At 38.2% G+C, this 22,217-nt stretch overlaps 1 protein-coding gene across 1 annotated transcript; it reads left to right on the top strand.

Moving 5' to 3' along the window:
- Positions 1 to 21,125: 21,125 nt before the first annotated feature.
- Positions 21,126 to 21,836, top strand: LOC130017846 (craniofacial development protein 2-like; the record flags this gene model as incomplete). Its single annotated transcript, XM_056108621.1, has 1 exon — positions 21,126 to 21,836. A coding segment is annotated over exon 1 (711 nt), but the record flags the coding sequence as incomplete, so codon positions are not given.
- Positions 21,837 to 22,217: the final 381 nt, after the last annotated feature.

The following is a 22,217-nucleotide window of genomic DNA, read 5'->3' as shown; positions in this document are numbered from 1 at the left end:
TAGAAATTATTTCTTATTAATTGTCATCAGAGAGGTTTATAAGGTTTTGTCTTCCTTGTTTATGGAAAATATAACTGATTTACAGGCAACAGTGAGGAAAAGCCACTGGGAAAAGATGATGCGTCCTAGAGAGTTTGGCTGCATTTTCTTTAAATGTTTCTGTGTTTCTGAGTGCTTGTGGTAATTCACTAAATTATCATGTTGATCATAGTATTATTATTTTTTTAACTTTGTTTTCACCAATAACATGAACCTTTGTTTCCTATCCGTAAAATAAGAATAATACTGTATGGCAATATCAATGCAGTTTTAAAAGGGACAAAATTCACAAGTTTAAGAAACACTATAAAGCAGGGGCTTGAGCGATTCCACAGTGGATAAGGCATTTTCCTTGCATGCAGTCAACCTGGGTTCGATTTCTAGCATCCTATATGGTCCCCTGAGCACCGCCAGGAGTAATTCCTGAGTGCAGAGCCAGGGATAACCCCTGTGCATCGCCGGGTGTAACCCAAAAAGCAAATTAAAAAAAAAGAAAAGAAAGAAACACTATAAAGCAAATAAGGTGGAACAATTTGCTTCTGTTGTATTATCTTGAAGTACTAAGAAAAGTATGGACTTGCCTTTAGAGTAGAATTGCAAGCTGTAATGTTCTAGTAATGAACCATGTGCATTTTTATTTTTTATTTTTGAGTCACACTTGACGATAAACAGGGGTTACTCCTGGCTTTGCACTCAGGTATTACTCCTGGTTGTGCTTAGGGGACCGTATGGGATTCTGGGAATGGAACCTGGGTCAGCCGCATGCAAGGCAAACGCCCTACCCGCTGTGCTATCACTTTAGCCCCTGGACTATGTTTTTATCTCTCAAATTATCTCTCAGTTATAGTATAGCAGAAATAATCATATTCATATTGCAATTATAGTAAAAATTAAATCTAAATAAATTTCTCAATTACAGAGTGTATGAAGAAAATGATACTGTGTAACTACTTTCCCAAAAAAGGATCAAGTTTGATTCTGGAGTCATAATAAAGTGGGTAAGGTGTTTGCTTTACATGCTGCTGACCTGGGTCTGATGCCTGGCATCCCATTTAATCCCATTTACTCCTGCCGGGAGTAATTACTGCGTTCAGAACCAACAGTAACCCCTGAGTATCTCTGGATGTGCCCTAAAAACAAAGAAACAAACCAACAAAAAATGTTCAGCTAGACTTTGACAGGATCTCTAGAATCTTTTTGCAGTAAATGCTCTTTTGGTACGGGGAACCAAGGTGAATTAAATCCTTACTAAGAAACTGTTACCATTACTTAAAGCATAAGGATTGCCTAGATTAGACTATCTGTGGAATCAATGTTTCCTTCTCAGAAAACTATTTTAGGGGTAGGGCACATATCCAGAGGCAAGGTTTTGTCATATGAAGATATCCCTTCATTTCCTCTTTCCTCAAGACCCAAAATCTTTTTATCTCATTCCTTAGTTCAGATTTTTATTCTTTCTTACTGACCAAAACTTGGACCTGCATAATTATCGTAGCTCTGTTGTGAACACATTATTTAATCTATTTTTCCTTTGATCCGGGGGACGAGGATCCTTAAGGACAATTTTCCTGGTATTACCATTTTCTTGGGACGCCACAAATGTCAAGTTTCCACTCCTAATCTACAAATTCAAGAAAGGATGGACCACCTACAAGTCGCAGCTCTTTAAAATGTTCCTGGCGAGTAGCCACATTGTATTTTCTTTTTGTTTTTTAAATTATTTTAATTTTTTTCAATTTTATTTTCATAAGGGCTGGAGAGATAGTATAGTGGGTAGAACGTTTGCCTTGCACATGTCTGACCTGGGTTACACTAGTTACACTAGTGAACTTTTAAGAAATTCGAAGATATAGAATTTTCCACGAAGTCCTGCATTGAATAAAATTAAATAACTGTCCTTCACAGATAGCTGGGTAACAGTAAAACAATAGCAATAGAGTGATTATTCTATGCTGAGACATTCTTAGAGACAGTTTCCTTCTATCAATTGATCTGTCATCTTATACTGTTTGGCGTCATCTGCTCCTAAAGCTTTGATGCCAAAGAATGAGAAATGCATCATGGGAGGGCAAACAGCTTTCTTCTCAAAGGCGTGGTCTGAAATTCAGCTAAAAGAATAGAGACTTGCTACTAAAAGGAAAAAGGAGAAAATCATTAGCCTTATTGTTTCTTTTAGCTTTCTCTTTTCTCTAATTACCTGTTATTATATGGACAGTCTTCCAAAATTTTGTCAACATATTCAATCTCTTGCTTTCTTTTTTTCCTTTCTTTGTAACCATTTTTTTCTTTATTTTACCAGGGTTGGAGCAAGTAAAATCTCACATATTTAACCTTCTACATGAAATTTAAAGATCATTGCTGAGACACATTTGAAATCTGTTTATTTTATCACAAAGCAGAATAAACTTTTTCTCCCCATAATAAAATTTTGCAATGATAAAGAACACCATTTAATTGTCATTAAGCACAGTAGCACTGTCATTGTCCTCCCATTGTTCATCGAGTTTCTCGAATGGGCATCAGTAACATTTCCATTGTGAGACTTGTTGTTACTTTTTTTTTTTTTTTGCATATAGAATCGAACTCGGGTATTCGATATGCCAGACACAGTAACAACAAGGTCTCCAATGGAGACGTTACTGGGCCCGCTCGAGCAAATCGACGATCAAAGGGAGGGCCTTTGCCTTTACCATATAGAATAGTCATGGGTAGCTTACTAGGCTTTGCCGTGTGAGCGGAATACTCTCAGTAGCTTGCTGGGCTCTCTGAGAGGGACGGAGAAATCAAACAGTGTCGGCCGCATGCAAGGCAAATTCCCTACCAGCTATGCTATTGCTCCGGTCATTAAATACAATAGTTATGCTTTATAAAGTCAAGAAACAAATAGGCAAACATAGAGCCATTACACTTGGGAAAATATGTACATAACATACATAACTGATAAAGTATAATCTTAAATATTAAAGATAATTCATCCTGGTAGATTCCTTTTTCTTCGTTTTGCAGCACAAAAAATGAAGTTTAGAAACAGTGATGAGTCTGAGGCTGCCCCACTAAACAGATCCTAGGGTGCAGATTCTCTTCCCCAAATTGGTATTTTTGGCACAGCACTTCAATACCTCCTAAGGCCTTCATCCTCTGAAATGATTCACCTTAAAAAGGGGAGAGAGAAAGAGAGAGAGAGATACAGAGAGACAGAGAGACAGAGAGAGGGAGAGAGACAGAGGCAGAGACAGAGAGAGATACAGAGAGACAGAGAGAGGGAGAGAGACAGAGAGAGAGAGAAAGAGAGAGACAGAGAGACAGAGAGAGGGAGGGAGACAGAGAGAGAGGGAGAGAGAGAAAGAGAGAGAGACAGAGAGAGGGAGAGAGACAGAGAGAGAGACAGAGAGAGACAGAGAGAGACAGAGAGACAGAGAGAGGGAGAGAGAGACAGAGAGAGAGGGAGAGAAAGAGAGAAAGAGAGAGAGAGACAGAGAGAGGGAGAGAGACAGAGAGAAAGACAGAGAGAGGGAGAGAGACAGAGAGAGAGAGACAGAGAGACAGAGAGACAGAGAGAGGGAGAGAGACAGAGAGAGACACAGAGAGACAGAGAGAGGGAGAGAGACAGAGAGAGAGACAGAGAGAGAAAAGGTGAAGTTATAACTTGTATCATCTCAGTTTGTTGACACATCAGGTGACTTTTTTTGTTGTCAGAAAAGAAAGTGCTACAAGTACTGATGCTGGAGTTACAAGCAATTTTTATGTAAACTAATTCAAAAGAATATGGAAAAAAATTAAGATTGCTCTTGAGCTCTTCTAAATAATATGTATAGCATATACATTAAGAACTCATTAATATTCTGTGTATCAATAGAGTAATTTAAATGTAAATTGCCATCTTTTCTTCTTTGCTATGATAAATATTTCCATTAATGATGGAGTTTTGTGAATTTTCCCTTCTGTGCTCTTTCCAATGATAATATTTATGATTAACTTACAAAATAGTGTCTTCATGTGACTATTTCTGATATCTTAGAGAAATAAAATTTTGCTATGCCCATGGTGCATATGTCATGACAAATTTGTCAAATTTACAATAGAATTAACATTGAACACTTGTCCTAGAAAAAATAATGTAAATTGTTTGCCAAATAGAAAATTGCTCTCAAAATTATAAATTTTCATAAATCAACATTGAATAATTGAGGAATAAATTATAGTACAATGCATTTCTTTCTAGTCTGTTATTGTTAAGTGCTTTAACTCTATTTATGTAAGATAATCATGCTCAGTTTTATATTTTCTAGCTCACACAGATTCATAGTTTACATTAGTAAGTAGTGTATAACTTTCTGTTCATTTATTATGAATCTAAATCATAATTTGTGTGTATAGGATTATTTTGATTACAATATTTTGACTTTTCAAGGTAATTATTTTTTAATACTAATTTTGAGTCCATGACGTATAGATATTTCTACACTTTTAATATAGTCTTGTCATACAAATTCATTGTTAATTAGAAAATATGCAAATGGGTGTATATATATATGTATGCATATGTACATGTATTATATATACTGGTTTAGTGGTGTTTGGGGTTTACTCCTGTTTCTGCTCAGGGATCACCCCCAGGATAGCTTGAGAGATTATATGTGGTACCACTAATTGAACCTGAATTGGTCACATACTATGCAAATGTCTTACTTGTTGTAACATCTCTCTGAATCCCAAATATTTTACATTCATTGATGATGAATTTGAAATTTATGGAACATTATAATTTAGACTTTTCTACCCTCAGTATGTTCAGAGCATGTTTTAAAAAAGATTCTCTGCCACTCCTTTCCCTTTCACTATTACTGCAATGGTCATATGCCTAGCCGTGGTACTGGCACATGTTTTGGGTGAGTGCTCACATCAAGTTGTAGTGCTCTCATACTCAGCTGAAGTGCTCACCGAGGGTTGCACGCCTTTAGGACTTGTGGTCACTTAATGTCCTGCTATCAGCTGATGCACACATTTATGGTGTGGTGCTTGTTGAGAATCTCTGCAGGGGTCATGCACATACTCATCAGGTATCACTTTTGGGCCATTTTGTTTTAGGCATATAACTTATTTGGTTGTCTGTTTTAGTTTGTTTTATGGGTCACACTCATCAGTGCTCAGGGCTTACTCCTGGCTCTGGACTCAGGGATCACTCCTAGTAGGCTCAGAGGACCATCTAGGGTGCCAGGAATTGAACCTATTTGACGTCATGCAAAACAAGCACACTACCTGCTGTACTGTTGCTCTGGCCTCTGAAAAAATCCTGTGCCTATGTCAGTGCTTACTTATGTCATATCCATTTTCGTGGAGCTTACTTACACACATCTGATGGCAGGGAGCCAGAATCTTTTTGTGACACTGTGATTCACAGAAATCAGAGACACCACAATCAAATAATTGAGGGGCTATGGTCATTCTCAGTGCCTAATAGAACACTGAGGATTTGAACCTATGGCTTCATGACATGGCTATTTCACAGTAACAGTGAAAGGGACAGGAGTGAAAGAGAATGCTTTTATGTCAGATGCTCTAAAATATTGTACTATTGTTCTCTCTGGACTTTATTTCAGGCAAAATCATATAATGCAAGGACTATTTAGTAAAGTATAGTACATTAAAGTTTAGCAATAGCACAGTAGAAGGGTGTTTGCCTTGCAGGTGGACGGCCCTGCCAAGCAGGTTTGATTCCTCCGTCCCTCTCAGAGAGCCTGGCAAGCTACCAAGAGTATCTTGCCTGCAGGGCAAAGCCTGGCAAGCTCCCCATGACATATTCGATATGCCAAACATAGTAACAACAAGTCTCACAATGGAGACATTACTGGGCCCCCTTGAGCAAATTTTGATGAACAATGGAGGACAGTGCTACAGTGCTTATTTATTTTAGTTTGTGGGTCACATTTGACAGTTCTCAGTGTTTACTCTTGGGTTCATGCTCAGGAATCACACTTGGTAGACTCACTGGTCCGTATAGAGTGTGGGGGATTGAACTGGGTTAGATTTTCAAAAGACCTTGCCTGCTGTACAATTGCTCCGGAACCAATATTATAAAGTTTAATTAGAATGCTTTTTTTAGGAGGGGTGGTCTTGAGGGCCACCCCTGGCAGTGCTCATCACTTACTCATGTCTCTGAACTCAGGGATCACTCCTGCCAAGCTCACAGCCACCAAATGGTGTACCATGAATCTAACCCGGGTTGGCAGCATGCAAGGCAAATGCCCTATCCACTATACTATTGTTCCAACTCCTAACCTGGATTTTTCACTGTTACAAAGTCATTTTAGAATACCTACACTAAAGCTATGCTAGAATATAAAATGCTAAACTATATTGTGGATTATCTTCAGAGGTAGAAAAAATTAAAATTTCTGGCAGTTATCTATTGATTCATGTTTTATTTTGATTTTTTTCCCCAGAGTGTGCTTATGTAGACTTTTTTTTTTGTATTTTAGACCACTCCCAGCTGTGCTCAAGATTTATTTGTGGTTCTGTTTCAGGGAAAATTCATTGTGGAGCTCTGGGGACCACATGGGGTATTGATAGTTGAACCCGGTAGGTGATTTATCTGCTGACTGTCTCTCCAGTACTATACATTTTTTTTTTGTCACAAATAAGTTATTTAGAAGGATGTGCCTATTTTCGTACTAGATTGCAGGCTAGTTTAACAGGTAGTACTATTAAGGGTATTGAATCACAATCACACACACACATATATAAATACATTTGTTGTGTTTTCAGTGTTTTGGATCAATCTGAGGACATACTTTTGGATCACTATTTATTAAAATAATAGGGATTGTATATCCTTTGAATTAAAATAAACTGAAGATACAGATAAAATATAGGTAATAGGTGATAGGTGTCAGGGTGGATTGAAAGCTGTGTATAGTTTTGGTATAGCTCATATTTCAGAATTTTGAGATTTGCATATGATAACAAAGTTTCATACTTTTGCACTTTTTCCTCTGTTTTAACCACAATGGTGAAATAACATATAATTTCCCATGTCTTCCCTATTAAACATCAAATATAGGTGCCAATATCATAGAATTTTGATACATTTATATACAAACTAATAATTTCTTCATTCTTTTTTGTTATACATTTTACTCACTCCCTACCTGTTTCTTTCTTCGAATTTTTCACAAATTATATACAGTCATCTTATTCCTCTAAATCAGTAAGCCCACCCTTTCACAAAAAAAAACTTCAACTTCCGTGTACCTTAATCTTTCTGTTACATGGACTGTCGAGTTCAACTCTCAATTAGTCTAACTGTCCATCACCCCTATTTCTTCATTCAGGCTGCTGAATGCTTTTGGGGAAAATCACTCAATTGTATGGATTAGTGTCAGTATACATTCATGGTCTAAAAACTGAGAGACTGTGAGCTGTTAGAAATACGTATTTTATTTATATGCACACAGTTACTCAACCAATGTATTGCATGTTGTTGGCACCTAATAATGCCACCTAAAGGTATTTTGTTTGGTCAAAAATTATTTATCCTGAATTATTTGTTTATAAATTTGTTACATTTTATATTTATCAATTTATTTTTATTTGTAAGACACTTATAGTATCATATCTAGCATGATATGATATTTAAGTGTAATCACTTAATCACTTAACTTCCCGTTAGTCGTCTATTTGCTCAAGCGGGCGCCAGTAACGTCTCCATTTGTCCCTGTCGCGTGCTAGTGTAGCCCAATGGCATCTGTTCGCTCCGGGAACATGAAGGGCCTCAAACCGATCGTTCATGATCTTGATGAAGAAGTCTGACCATCTGGTAGGTAGGCGGCCACGCGGTCTTTTGACATCCCGTGGAATCCAGTCGGTAACAGCTCTAGTCCAGAGGTCGTCTTTAAATCTCATTACGTGACCTGCCCATCTGATTTTTGACACCTTGGCAAACGAGACAGCGTCCCTGATTCTTGATCGTCGACAGATGTCAGAACTCCGGATTCTTTCTCTCATTTGAGTGAAACGTGATATTCCAAGCATAGCTCTTTCTATTCTTCTTTGGGAAACCTGAATAGCGTTCTCATCCTGTTTGTGTAGGGCCCAGGTCTCTGAGGCATATGTTAATGCAGGAAGAACAGTGGAATCAAAGAGATGTGCCCAGAGCCGGAGGTTCTTCTTCCTCTTAGCTATTTCTTCGACGTTCTTGAAGGCGTTCCAAGCCACTTTCTTCCTCCTGCACAGCTCGGGTGCCAGGTCATTTGTCATGTTGACTTCTCGACCTAGGTACACATAGCTGTTGCATTCGGAGATGGTCGTTAAGTGTAAATAACCTTTAAATAATATCAGGAATTGTCCTCATTTCATTTATCAGTTTCACTCCTCTTGCTGCTTCTGTCAATCAAGAAATTCACAAGACAATTTTAGACTTACTGGCATTTTGGTCCCTCAACTTGCTGCACATTATACCTCTAATTAAGTCTCTGTGTTATTTTAGTATTTTTCTTGCTTGGCTCAATATATTTCTTCTTTTCAGGTTAAACGTTGTAAACAGAAAGCAACTATAATAGCTGCCCAATCAAATTATAGAAAGATTTCTGAAAAGGTCAAAACAGCAAAATACACTATGGTAATTTATGTAATGTAAGAATGTATTAAAATTTTGGCCTTCATTTGACTAAAAAAAAATGTAATAGCTGGAAAGAAATGGCATGGGCAATGTAGAGCAAAGTCTTATCTGCCGCCTGGCAGGAATTTATCACCTTTTTTCACCTGTTCTGGGAACATCTCATTCCTGGCTCAGAGGGAAAGTTATTCCTGTGCCCACTGGCAACCTCTCTCTAGTAGTCTTCTCATTTGTTCTTATGAAAGGAAGAAGCAGGCGAAGTACACCTGGTCTGGTGAAACGCTTGTAAACCTCGTATTTCTTCCTGTGCTAGTATTTCTTTTTTTCAGAAGCATTGCTTATTAGGCTGACCCAAGGCTTCCTTATTTAGTCTCTTGAGGTATATGATATATTGGCTTTGACATGAACCTTTTAAACAAAATCTAGTACTTACAAATAGAAGCAGAGAGGGTTGAGTATTTCCATTGCCTGCAAAATTGAAGTGAGTATGTAACGAAGTGCTGAGAGGCAGTCTGGTCACTCCTGTTACATAATATCTTCAGGTACAGATATAATACACAAAATATTAAGAAGATAGAGAACTATACACTGAAATGATCAAACCTACATAATTTCAGTCTCGCTTATGTATCTGATACTGATTACATGTGGATAAGAGTAGAAGACAACATCTTTATTTGGGAAGATTTTCTTTGTTGATGGTAAGTTAGTCTCAGATAGAATATAAGCATAGGGAAATTTACTATATTTGCCTTTATGTGGCTAGCTAAAATACTATCTTAATGTAGACAGACAGATGTGTATCTATATTTTTTCTTGTACCTTATAGCACAGAGGTAGGGCGTTTGCCTTACAAGCAGCCAACATGGCTGACCCGAGTTCGATTCCTCCGCCCCTCTTGGAGAGCCTGGCAAGCTACCAAGAGTATCTCGCCCGCATGGCAGAACCTGGCAAACTCCCCATGATGTATTCGATATGCCAAACACAGTAACAAGAAGTCTCACGATGGACACGTTACTAGGCCTGCTCGAGCAAATCGATGAACAACGGGAGGACCGTGACCGTGACCGTGTACCTTATAATTATTTGTCATTGGAATCCTAGGGCACTCTTGGTTCTGAGAAATTTAGTCTACAGGATACTCGTTGGGGAGGGCTATTGGGGTCAGTATGTGGGGAATCAAGGGAGAAAGAGCAAAAAATAAAGATTAAAAAGTGAAACTGTAGTCTAAACTTGGCTAAGTTCATTGGTGACTAATATCAGTACAGCTTCAAGTTGTCCTTTATTCCACAAAGGGAGCCAACCACTATATTCACATATGGACTAATGTATGCATGTAACCAGATGTAGATGTTACATGTCTTTACACAAAGGGGTACTTCAACTTTATTTAAAGGTTTTATATGAGAAGGACAACAGCTGATTTTGTTCATTGAAATACTGTCTGTCTGAAGCATTCTCTTCGATTACCTGTAGTCAGGTTTATAAGGTCTCTCTGATGGAATCAAAAAAGTAAGAGTAATCTGAAGCATGTAAATGTCTAGTTCAAAAGTATTTGTTTGTCAATACTTAGATGTTTCTGTTTGCATAGACTGAAACTTGGCTTGAAATGGAATCTTTGAAGCTTATGAGTAAAAGCAGTTCTATATGGAAGTAAAGGAGAAACCAAATATTAATACCCTGAATTTCTTCACAGGATGTGTATCACAGGTCCAAATGTTTTTTTTTTCTCTGTACCACTCCCAAACTCCATAAAAAAAAAAACTAACTCCTATTTTAACTAACACATTCTGTTCTCCAATTTGTAATCAACTTAATATCTAATTAATACAGTTTTCTGAAATTGAGGTATTAGTAAAGAAAACTCAAATGTAATGCTAGTGGCTTTGTAAAGGAAGATGAAAAGGGATGATATCATGTCCTGGATGGAATAATGATTCTTCTTAGGACAGAAGAAAAATACCTGTAAATGTGTCACCTGCTATAATTTTAGTGGCACATCATATGCTTGCCAAATATGTAGCTTTGTTGTAACTAGTTAAAATTCAGGTTGGTGATGAGATTTGGCTGCTCTTTGATGATTTAGCAAACTCACTTTTAAACTTAAAGAGAGCTGAGATCCGTCAAGAAATGATGATTTTTCACTGTCTTAATAAGAAGCATAGCACTTTTAAGAGAGACATTCTCTTTCTATAATAATTAGCAATCATATTTACTGAGCAATCGATAATCTGGGTCCTTAGAACATTGACATAACAATTTCTATCCTATTCTATACAATAGAAGGTAAGACTTTTCACATATAACCTATCAACACAGTTTCAAATTCTGTCATTTAGGCAGAACAGGAAGCCGCTATTAGATGGACTTTTAGATGGATGGTTTTGCCTTCTCATCCATCTACAATGCTTTTAGTTATCTACAATCTATCTGTCTTTATCTCATAGGATAGTGGATGATCTAGGCAATGAAGAAATTGGCAGCCTGCGTACATGCCTAGAATACATCTTTGGTGTGATTATTTTAACAGAGCAACAATGAGCATAAATTAATATTTTTTAAAATACCATTCTTTTGAGATAAAATATTATTTTCAAGGGAGCCCAGCAAAATGACAGAATACCAAAACTTATTATTTACATAAGGTAGATTACTATAGTGTTCTATTTCATATAATGAAATATGTAGCACTATAGCGATGTCATCCTGTTGTTCATCGATTTGCTCGAGTGGGTACCAGTAGCATCTCCATTGTGAGACTTGTTGTTATAGTTTTTGACATATCGAATACTCCATAAGTAGCTTGCTAGGCTCTGCTGTGCGTGTGGAATACTCTCAGTAGCTTGCCGGGCTTTTTGAGAGGGATGGAGGAATCAAACCCGGGTTGACTGCCTGCAAGGCAAATGCCCTACCTGCTGTGCTATCACTCTAGCCCATAATGAAATATATGAAGTTAAAATATTGCTCATATAGATAATTAGTATATATATGACTTATATTCAATATAATGATAAAAATATTTAAAAGGTCAGTGTAGGTATGACCAGATTGCCAAAAGATTTATTGTTAAGCATGGTAAGTGGATTTTATTCCATGTGAGTTCCTCAATTTAGTAAAATGCAAAAATTGTGGACTGAGCCTTCATGTGAAAATAAGAAGAAATCTCATGTTTGGTTCCATTTATTCTGTTGTTCTATTCTACTATGGTCAAATTTTCATGGACACATGACTCTTACACCATTTTGCAACTGCTCTTATGGTTATAACTATTTTTTTCCTTCACTGGAATTTGAATATGAACAGCTCACTTATTAAATAAAATTTATTTGAATTGCATTTTTTTCTGCTCACAAGTTATTTGCAATAGTTCTGGTTCCTATTCAACAATGCGGATGAGAGTAAAGTAAGTAAAGGCCCTCCCGTTGCTCGTCGATTTGCTCGAGCGGGCCCAGTAACGTCTCCATTGGAGACTTTGTTGTTACTGTGTCTGGCATATCGAATACTCTCGGTAGCTTGCCGGGTTCTCCGATGAGAGTAATGCCAGCAATGACAAAGCAACACGTGAATGGTGAATGAATCCTTGACCAATTTATTTCCTGGAGCGCAGTTATATGGAACTGCTTCTCAACCCCAATCTATGATCATATAGGTAAAACTATCACAATTCGCTATATAATCAGTGACAGATATTGTCAGTTCTTTTGCCAAAAAAAAAAGGTGGGATGTGGCAACAATATATTTTACTGGTAATATTTTAAAAATAAGTGTGTTGGGAGGGGGGGCTGGAGCTATAGTTTAGCAGGTAGGGCATTTGCCTTGCTGGAAGCCAACCCTGGTTGGATTCCCAGCATCCCTTATGGTCCCCCTAGCACCTCCAGGAGTGATTCCTAAATACAAAGCCAGGAGTAACCTCTGAGCATGGCCAGGAGTGACACACAATCCCCCCACCAAAAGCAAATCAAAAACAAACAAAAAAGCCTAGTTGGCATTGTTGAAAAACAGAATATTATGATTGAACTCTTATCTATGTTACATTTTATTTAAACTTTTCTATTTTGAGTTTTTCAATTTTCCTAAAAGACCACTACCTAAAAATATAAGCGAGCAATATATTTGGAGATGGAGTAGGGAGAGTTCTCAGTGGTACTCAGGGTTGTTCCTGGAGCTTCATTCAGGATCACTCCTGCCAGTGGTCAGGGAACCATATCGTGTACCAGGGTTCAAATAAGGATCAGGAGCTTAAAAGGCAAGCAAATTAATTGCTGTGTGATTGTGTTAGTCCAGTAGTTTAATTTGAAAAAATATATTTATGGATTCCAATAATTAGTTTACAAGAATGTAAATGTTTGTAAGTATTAGTGGCATGTTGCAATACCACACCCATCACCAAGGTGCTCTTGTCACTTTGTCTGCATATTATTTGTCATGTCTATGTTCTTATTCTGCTTTTGTAGCCTCTGGTCTGTCACTAAGGCCTAAGAATTTGTTAGTAGCTTAATTTTGTTATTAAATTTTAAATATTTTCCTGTGTTGCCTTTTGGATATAAAGGGACTACACTGGGCATAATTTGGCATGATTGTTATTAGAAAAAAATGAACTACAGGTTGCTGCTCTTAAAGTATTATATATTTTTGAGAATTGTTTTCTCTTAATGTGCCAAAAGAATGTGAAAACAATGTGACATATTTTTTAGCAAAACTCATCAGACATGGTTAATATACACACATTTTATGAGATTAATAAAAATCTGTTCTGTAGAAGTTTCAAAATCCAAAGGGGTTTTCTGCAAAAGCCAAATTTTATTTGAATTGTTTGTAGAAATTCCACAAATTGAAATTGAAATTGATAATGAATTCCTCTATATCTCTTATTAGTTACATCTGTGAATCCTTAAGAAATAAGTGGCTCTATGACTATCTCACATTGTTCTTTAGTGAAAAATATAAACTCCTTTTAAAAGGCCCTGGCTGGAGCGATAGCACAGCGGGTAGGGCGTCTGCCTTGCACGCAGCCAACATGGCCGACCCGAGTTCGATTCCTCCGCCCCTCTTGGAGAGCCCGGCAAGCTACCGAGAGTATTCGATATGCCAGACACAGTAACAACAAAGTCTCCAATGGAGACGTTACTGGGCCCGCTCGAGCAAAACTCCTTTTAATCAGTCAAAAATATTAAGCAATTTTTGCTACCTTCAATGAAATAGGAAGATTTAATTCCATTAAGTAATTGGTTAGATGTGCTCGTTGTGCCAGTTTAAGATTATAAACTTAAAAGTAGTTTATTTGCTGCTTGGAGAACACTAACAAGTGTTATATGCACCAAAATATATTCAGATTTTTGCAAATAAAATTGATTAATATGTAAATATATTATTCACGCCTAGGAATTCATCATTATTTTACAAAACTACAATTAATATCATAGATAAAAGCTGTGAGACACCATTTAGGTTCATGCTTCATCCCCATTTTGGAACTGTTTTCCACAGGACAGTTTTATTTAGATGTTGTATTGATGAAAATTCAGAGAGTGCTTTATAATAATCAAGGAACAGAATGAGCTATTTGAGTTGGGAAATTATTAATACAATCCAAACCATTTTAAGATCTCATGTTATTAATTTGAAATCATAATAATTTTTAAATTTATTTTCTATTGTTCCAGCCATTATGTGATATTTTTTAAATGAGCAACAGTGAAACACTGCTTTGTTTTTTTACTTTACACTGAACTATAAGTGTGCTAAGTGTGATTAAGTTCAGTTTTTCTCTGATGAACACACATCATTTAAAAACTGATTTTTATTTTGACAACTCAGATACGTGGTTTACATGTATATACTCACACCAATGAGCAGTATGTTGTTTTCATATTGTGGATATTGTTAGTAATGCTGCCGTAGACATATACATGCATAAAATTTTTAATTAGTTTCTTTATACGTTCAGTAAAATACAAAGGTTAGAATTTGGAATCAGATGGTTGATCTGCTTTTACTATTTTGAGAATTCTTATACTGTTCTCTCTAGAAATTAGAGCAGGTTTTCTGTTGTTGTTATTCCCCCACTGAACCCTTTCTCTCTACATACTTACAAATATTTACTTTCTCTGGACTTTAGATAGAGGTGATTCTCACAAAGATGAGGTGATGGTGATGTTGGTGGGCCCCATGGGTGACTTATGTGAAGAAGGGAAGAGAAAGACGGTCACTTTCTCCCCAACCGCCCCTGCCACCCAGGACCCAGGGTTCTTCTCGCCTCGCAGAAAGGAATTTCAGGAGTGGACAAGAAGTGAAATAAATAGATTCTATTTGGGTGATTTTTAAGGTGTGTGGGGGGGAAGAGAGTGAGAGGGAGTAACATACTCAAGAGAGAACACAGGCTTCTCCAAGGACAGAGAGAGAGCCCCTACACACATGCTAGCATTAGATACAAAAGCTTGAAAGTACACATTTCACGAGGGGAGATGCAGGTGACACATGTGCTCGGACACCACATGTGCTCCGCCATGTGGGACCAAGCAGCACATGATCTCAGGCAGCATATGCACACCCTTCCTTTGTTCAAGGTGGCCTTTATAGGGTTTCTCCAGCCTGCCCCCACATAAAGCTTCTTCCCAGGTAAAAGTCTGTTGCTAAGGAGGTTACCAGGGAGGTCCAAGAAGAGGAATTTTGTGGGGAGGAGGCCTATATCCTCAGGGTCTGATGGTCTTATCAGGTCTTTGTTTTCTGTGTCCACAAGGTGGATCATTCCTAGAATTCTTTCATGAAATTTTGTTAATGGGGTTTCATTGCCAAGGGTCTTTCCCTATCTACCTGCCTACATCAATGGGATGTTAATTTGTGTTTTCTTGATTATATCTGATGAGAAATATCTTTTCACATGTGGCTGGCCATTTGATTTTCCATTCATTTTCAAATCTTCTGTACATTTATTGACTCGGGTATCTCTCCCCAACCCGCCCTATCATTGAGCTTCATGAGTTCTTTATATATCTTGCTTATTCACCTTTTCTCAGGTGTATGGTGTGGTAGGTATCTCCTGCCCCCACACCAGGGTGTCTTCACAGAGGCCCCTCGAAGGGCTGGTGGGTTGAGTTTCCCTCTCTGACCCAAGGAGAACCCCAGAAGCCTAAAGCCTCCAGAATGCAGCCACAGACATGCTCAAGGCCACTTTCCACACGCTCAGATGAGTCTCACGCATGAAGCAACACATTCAGAAGAACCCAGGTGTGCGGAACCCAGGGCTCCTATCTCCAAGCCTGCCCAGATTGGGACTGGGCCTCCTCCACCCAGATCCCACATTTTCCAGTAGCTTGGCAGTCACCCACAGACTGCTCCCCTGGTACCACATAATTCCATCAACAGCCAAAATCCAGAGACTATAAAAAAAGCTCCCAGACCTTTTATAGTCTAGCCCATTGATGTACCTAAAGCAGCACACATGTCTTTGGTTTTAACATACTTGCTTGTATTTTCTTATATACATTCTCCGTTCCTCTCAGAGAGCCTGGCAAGCTACCGAGAGTATCCTGCCCACACGGCAGAGCCTGGCAAGCTACACATGGTGTATTTGATGTGACAAAAACAGTAACAATAATGAGTCTCATTCCCCTGATCCTGAAAGAGCCTCTAATACGGCATTGTTGGGAAGGAAGAGTAAGGAGAAGCTGCTAAAATCTCAGGGCTGGGATGAATGGAGACATTACTAGCTCCCACTTGAGCAAATCAATGAACAACAGAATGACAGTGAGACAGTGAGACAATGGTGGTGTGATAGATGTTTGGATAAAGATGTATCTATATTTACATGTGAATATGAATCAGCATTAAAAAGTGAAATATTGCTACTTATAACAGTATTACTAGAAGGAATATGAAGAAAACCAAAGGAGAAAGACAGATACAAGGTAATTTTTCTTGCATATGACATATAAAGTAGAAAGCAAAAGTAAAAATTAGACACATTGTTGGGTTCTGATTGTAGAATCGAGATAAGAGAGTTGGGTGGGAGCCCATAGTTTCAGGGAGTTAAGTAAACTGTGTGGGAGTTACCAGTACCTGGGTAGTAGATGTGATTTGGTAACACATTTAAGGAGGTATAAACCTGTACTCCTACAACATATGCAGTGTTGCAAATCAACATTACCACAATAAAATATGTGTGGATGTATTGTAAATATGTATGAAAACAAGCATGGATAAGGTAGAAAAATATATAAGCTTTCATGGAAAATGACGCGAATTACGAATCACGACCATCCTGTTATTCGTCGATTGCCTCGAGCAGGCCCCAGTAACGTCTCCTTCATCCTAGCCTTGAGATTATATTCAAGGCTCTTTAGGAGAATGAGACCCATCATTGTTACTGGTATTTGGCATATTGGGTACGCCACGGGGTGCCAGACTCTGCCGTGTGGGCAGGCTACATTCGGTAGCCTGCCAGTTTGTCCAAAGTAGGAATGAGATAATAAGATGACATAATAAGATGTCGCGCGGTTCCGGGAGCTGGTTTTTATAGTCTCTGGGTCTTGGCCGTTGATGGGATTACACAGAAAACATTTCAGATAATGTATTCTTTTAATTGTACATTGACTGAAATTGGGCAGAGCGATAGCACAGTGCAAGGCGCTTGCCTTGCACACAGTGGACCCGGGCCGACCCTGTTCGACTCCTCCGCCCCTCTCAGAGATTCCGGCAATTTTTTTTTTAATTTGTATTAGTTAAACACCATGAGGTACAGTTGTAGATTTACAAATTTTTGTGCTTGGGTTTCGATTATATAATGATCAAATACCCATCCCTCCAGCAGTGCCCATTTTCCCGGCAATTTACCAAGAGTATCTTGAAGATACTCTCATGGCAAAGCCTGGCAAGCTAACCATGACGTATTTTATATGCCAAAAACAATAACAAGTCTCACAATGGACACGTTACTTGTGCCCGCTAGAGCAAATCGATGAGCAATGTGAGGACAGTGCTTGACTGCATTTAACTATTGTATCTTAATTTAGAATATTAATATTAGCTTTAGTTTGTGTTTTAATTGACTATTTTAATACATTATAAACAGAAGTTTATCACCTTTGATATAAGAAATTATATATGAGGTTTGGAATATTATAGGTTGCTTGATATTTAACTAGACTTCTCTCTCAATATCTAGCAGAATTTAACCCACAAATTGTGAGAGCAATAATCAAAACATATTACAGAAAGAATTTTATTGAACAAATGGCTTCATGAAATTATAATTTATTCCATTTCTATGTAAATATATGTCCATTTTTATATTGAAAATATGTCCAAATATTTTCCTCATGCTCATGTTCTACAGAATTATGAGGGTTAATAGAACAATTGCTAGTTTATCAAAATGCAGCTTTGGATAATTAGAAAATAAGTTTTAAATATAAAAATATCTTTCATTTATATCACTTTAGCATTTAGAAACCAATTTATGCATATGTACATGGAATATCTATATACATATCAATATTGATACTTATTTTATAATTACTAAATTGCAACATTGGTGCTTTCTTAAATGTTCATCTCTTCTTTCAGTTTCTTCAACAGTTTAGCTCCCTATGATCTTTTTTCTCATTTTCAGAAAAACTTCTATTAACTAATGTGCTATTAAAACTAACCTCTCATGCAATAAGGGCATATTTATAACCTCCTCAAGGATCATGCTCATGCAGTATCTTAATAATTTTTTATGGAAGGCAGGGTTCATTTTCATACAGACCTTGACATGGAAGCAGCAAGGCTATATTGGAATGTCTTTGTCACTTACCTCATTGCATGCCAAACATATAGCACTTTAGGAATCTTTGAATTGTGGCATCATTTGGTACATCAAAGTAATAAGCTTGGATTTCTAGCAGCACACATCCTGTGATGTACTTCTACTATACAAGTCCCTCTACACAGCATTACCTTAAAGTGGATCATTATTTAGAGCCTGTATAAGGAAAGTATTTCCTCTGGACAAGGGAAAAAAGTCCCCTTCAGAGGAAAAATTGTATAATGCCTCCCAGGTGTGTAAGAAAGGTGAAAAACTGCAGCTTATCTGATGTACTGTTCATGACTTAGTGTGCTTATTAGTTCCCAGAACGAAGACTCATCTGCCCTGCATTTCCGTGGTTTAATTTAATGGACAGATTCTCCAATAAACGTAGACGGAAATAAATGCATTAGACAGCTCATGCAAGGAGCAAAAGGGAAAGGATTTAACCATCAGGGTTTTTATATCTGAAATGATATGTTGTTTCAAACAATCTCAATTTCTCTAGCTTAACTTTATTATTCTTTTATCTGATTCTTACTGCCATCTGGTTCATTCGCAAGTGCAAATCATAAGCAAGAAAAAGCAGAGTTAATTTTCTGTGTCAGCCTAACAAACAAAAGCTGTGTGATATTGATAGCTATCATTAAAAGTCTCTATCATAATATATTGATCTGAGATGCGTTCCTTTTCCAATGTTTAGATATGAGATGGTAATTAGGATTTTCTGAAGAACAAAAAAGGGTGAGTGTCAATGAATATTGTGTGCTGCCGCATTGATTTTGGAAAATGATTTTTAAAAGAACTAATATTTCCTACACATGTCTTTTAGAGAATCTTTGAATTCTCTCATAGCAGTATTTTATGGACAAAATGCATTAATTTAAATACTAGCATCAATTTATTAAGATTTCTCTTATCTATTAATAATTTAATACCAGTTTATTTGTATAGTATAAGGTGGAAGCTATAGTCATAGTGAAATTTCAACCTAGTCGTGGAAATGATCCAAGGGGGAGAAGACAGGCCTCTTTCTGATGGTCAGCAGACACATGACACTTTACATAATAAAAGTAAATTGAAATCTACTTTATGGTTGTTAATTTACAGAGAAAAATATTTCAGGAGACAGAAAGATAGTACAGGGTTTCATGTGCTTCCCTTGCACAAAACTCACTCATGTTCAACTCTGTTATCACATAAGCACTGCCAGAGATGATCGCTGAGCACATAGCCAGGAATAAACCCTGAGCAATGTTAGCTGAAGCCCCAAAGTAAGAAAAACAATCACTTAATCACTTAATCACTTAACTTCCCGTTAGTCGGCGATTTGCTCAAGCGGGTGCCAGTAACGTCTCCATTTGTCCCTGTCGCGTGCTAGTGTAGCCCAATGGCATCTGTTCACTCCGGGAGCATGAAGGGCCTCAAACCGATCGTTCATGATCTTGACGAAGAAGTCTGACCATCTGGTAGGTGGGCGGCCACACGGTCTTTTGACATCCTGTGGAATTCAGTCAGTAACAGCTTTAGTCCAGTGGTCGTCTTTAAATCTCAGTACGTGACCAGCCCATCTGATTTTTGACACCTTGGCAAATGAGACAGCGTCCCTGATTCTTGATCGTTGGCGGATGTCAGAACTCCCGGATTCTTTCTCTCATTTGAGTGAAACGTGATATTCCAAGCATAGCTCTTTCTATTCTTCTTTGGGAGACCTGAATAGCGTTCTCATCCTGTTTGCATAGGGCCCAGGTCTCTGAGGCATATGTTAATGCAGGAAGAACAGTGGAATCAAAGAGATGTGCCCAGAGCCGGAGGTTCTTCGTCCTCTTAGCTATTTCTTTGCCGTTCTTGAAGGCGTTCCAAGCCACTCTCTTCCTCCTGCACAGCTCGGGTGCCAGGTCATTTGTCATGTTGACCTCTCGACCTAGGTACATATAGCTGTTGCATTCGGAGATGGTCGTTCCATTGAGAGCGAATGAGGCATCAGGAACAAGGCTGTTTCTCATAAACATTGTCTTCGTAAGATTCAGCTGTAGTCCTACCTTTCCATACTCACGGTCAAAGTTGGTCAGCATTTGTGCCGCTTGGCTCATGTTTGGTGTTATTAAAACAATGTCATCAGCAAAGCGGAGGTGGTGTAGTTGCCGACCATCTATCTTCACTCCCATTCCTTCCCATTCCAGTCGTCGCATGATGTTCTCGAGGGTGGCACTGAAGAGTTTTGGTGAAATGGTATCACCCTGCCGCACCCCTCTCCTGACATCAACGATCACTTCTTTGTAGAATGGTGAGATCCTGGTAGTGAATCCGCAATACAGCTCACGGAGGATCCTGATGTATTGGGCTTGAATGCCCTGATTGGCTAGGGCTTCAATGACCACTTCCGTCTCAACAGAATCAAAGGCCTTCTTTAAATCAATGAACGTTAAACAGAGCGGCATCTTGAACTCCCGAGAAACCTCAATGAGCTTGGTTATCGTGTGGATATGGTCGATGGTGCTGAATCCTTTGCGGAACCCGGCTTGCTCGCATGGTATTCGATATGCCAAAACCAGTAACTACAACTGGTCTCATTCACCTGACCCTGAAGGCTTCACCGACATGGCAGCACTGAGAAGGATGAGAAAGGAGAGGCCGACAAAATCTCATGGCCGACATAGGCTGCCACAATGAAGGAAGACAAAAATGATCATCTGTACTTTCAATGCACGTACGCTAGCATCAGATGCATCCATCGAGGACCTGATGGTACAAGCGCGAATGATCAAGTACGACATCATTGGTCTGACCGAGACAAGAAGGCACGAATCTCACCATGCCGTTTTCGACACTGGAGAAGAATTGTTCCTCGGAACATGCGATAAAAGAGGTGTTGGAGGCGTCGGTGTCCTTGTCAACACAAACTTGGCCAAGAGCATTGATTCATTCGAATGCCTAACAACCCGAATCGGATGTTTACATTTGAATAGATGTGACTCACTACCTGCAGTTTCTATCTTTGTTGTCTACGCACCAACATCTCATTATGATGAAAGAGAAATCGAGAAGTTCTACATGGAGCTAGAGAAGTTCTATAAAGAAGACCACACCTTCTACAAGATCATTGTGGGTGATTTTAATGCCAAGATAGGACCGAGAAGATCAGCTGAAGAACTTCACATCGGGACCCATGGCCTAGAATGGAACGAACAGGGTGAGAGACTGTCTGAGTTCATCATGTCGACCAAGACCATTTATGGTAACTCACAGTTCCAGAAGGCAGAATCTAAACGATGGGCATGGGAGTCTCCCGGTGGACGATTCTACAACGAAATAGACCACATCATATTCAATCGACGGTTTTGCCTGACTGATGTCGCTGTTGTCCCAAAATTTCGAACGGGATCGGACCACCATCTCCTTCGTGCAAAAAGAAAAACAATCAACTGAATCAAAACCAAATAGATAGATATAGATAGATAGATAGTTAGATAGATGGTTTAATGGTTTAAACTAACATAAATACAATTATTTTGTATGTTAATATGGAGTGCATCTTTAATTTGTTATGGAGAATACTTATAATGATATATAAATCATCTGTTTGAAAGACAGTGTCATTGTAAGTACCATGTTATAATAATTTTGATTTGCCTAAGGGCTTTAAAAGCTGAGGAGAATTACAAAAGTACTTTATCAAGTAAGTGTTTCCTTACCATAAAGATATCTGTCATTATAGGGAACAAAACATTAGTACAGTGGGTAGGGCTCTTGACTTGCATGTGAAGATCTGGGTGA

Source organism: Sorex fumeus, unplaced genomic scaffold, assembly GCF_029834395.1.
Source record: "Sorex fumeus unplaced genomic scaffold, SorFum_2.1 ptg000008l, whole genome shotgun sequence".
Classification (NCBI taxonomy): domain Eukaryota; kingdom Metazoa; phylum Chordata; class Mammalia; order Eulipotyphla; family Soricidae; genus Sorex; species Sorex fumeus.
Note: the sequence above shows the minus strand (reverse complement) of the source record. Positions and strands in the feature narration are given on the sequence as shown.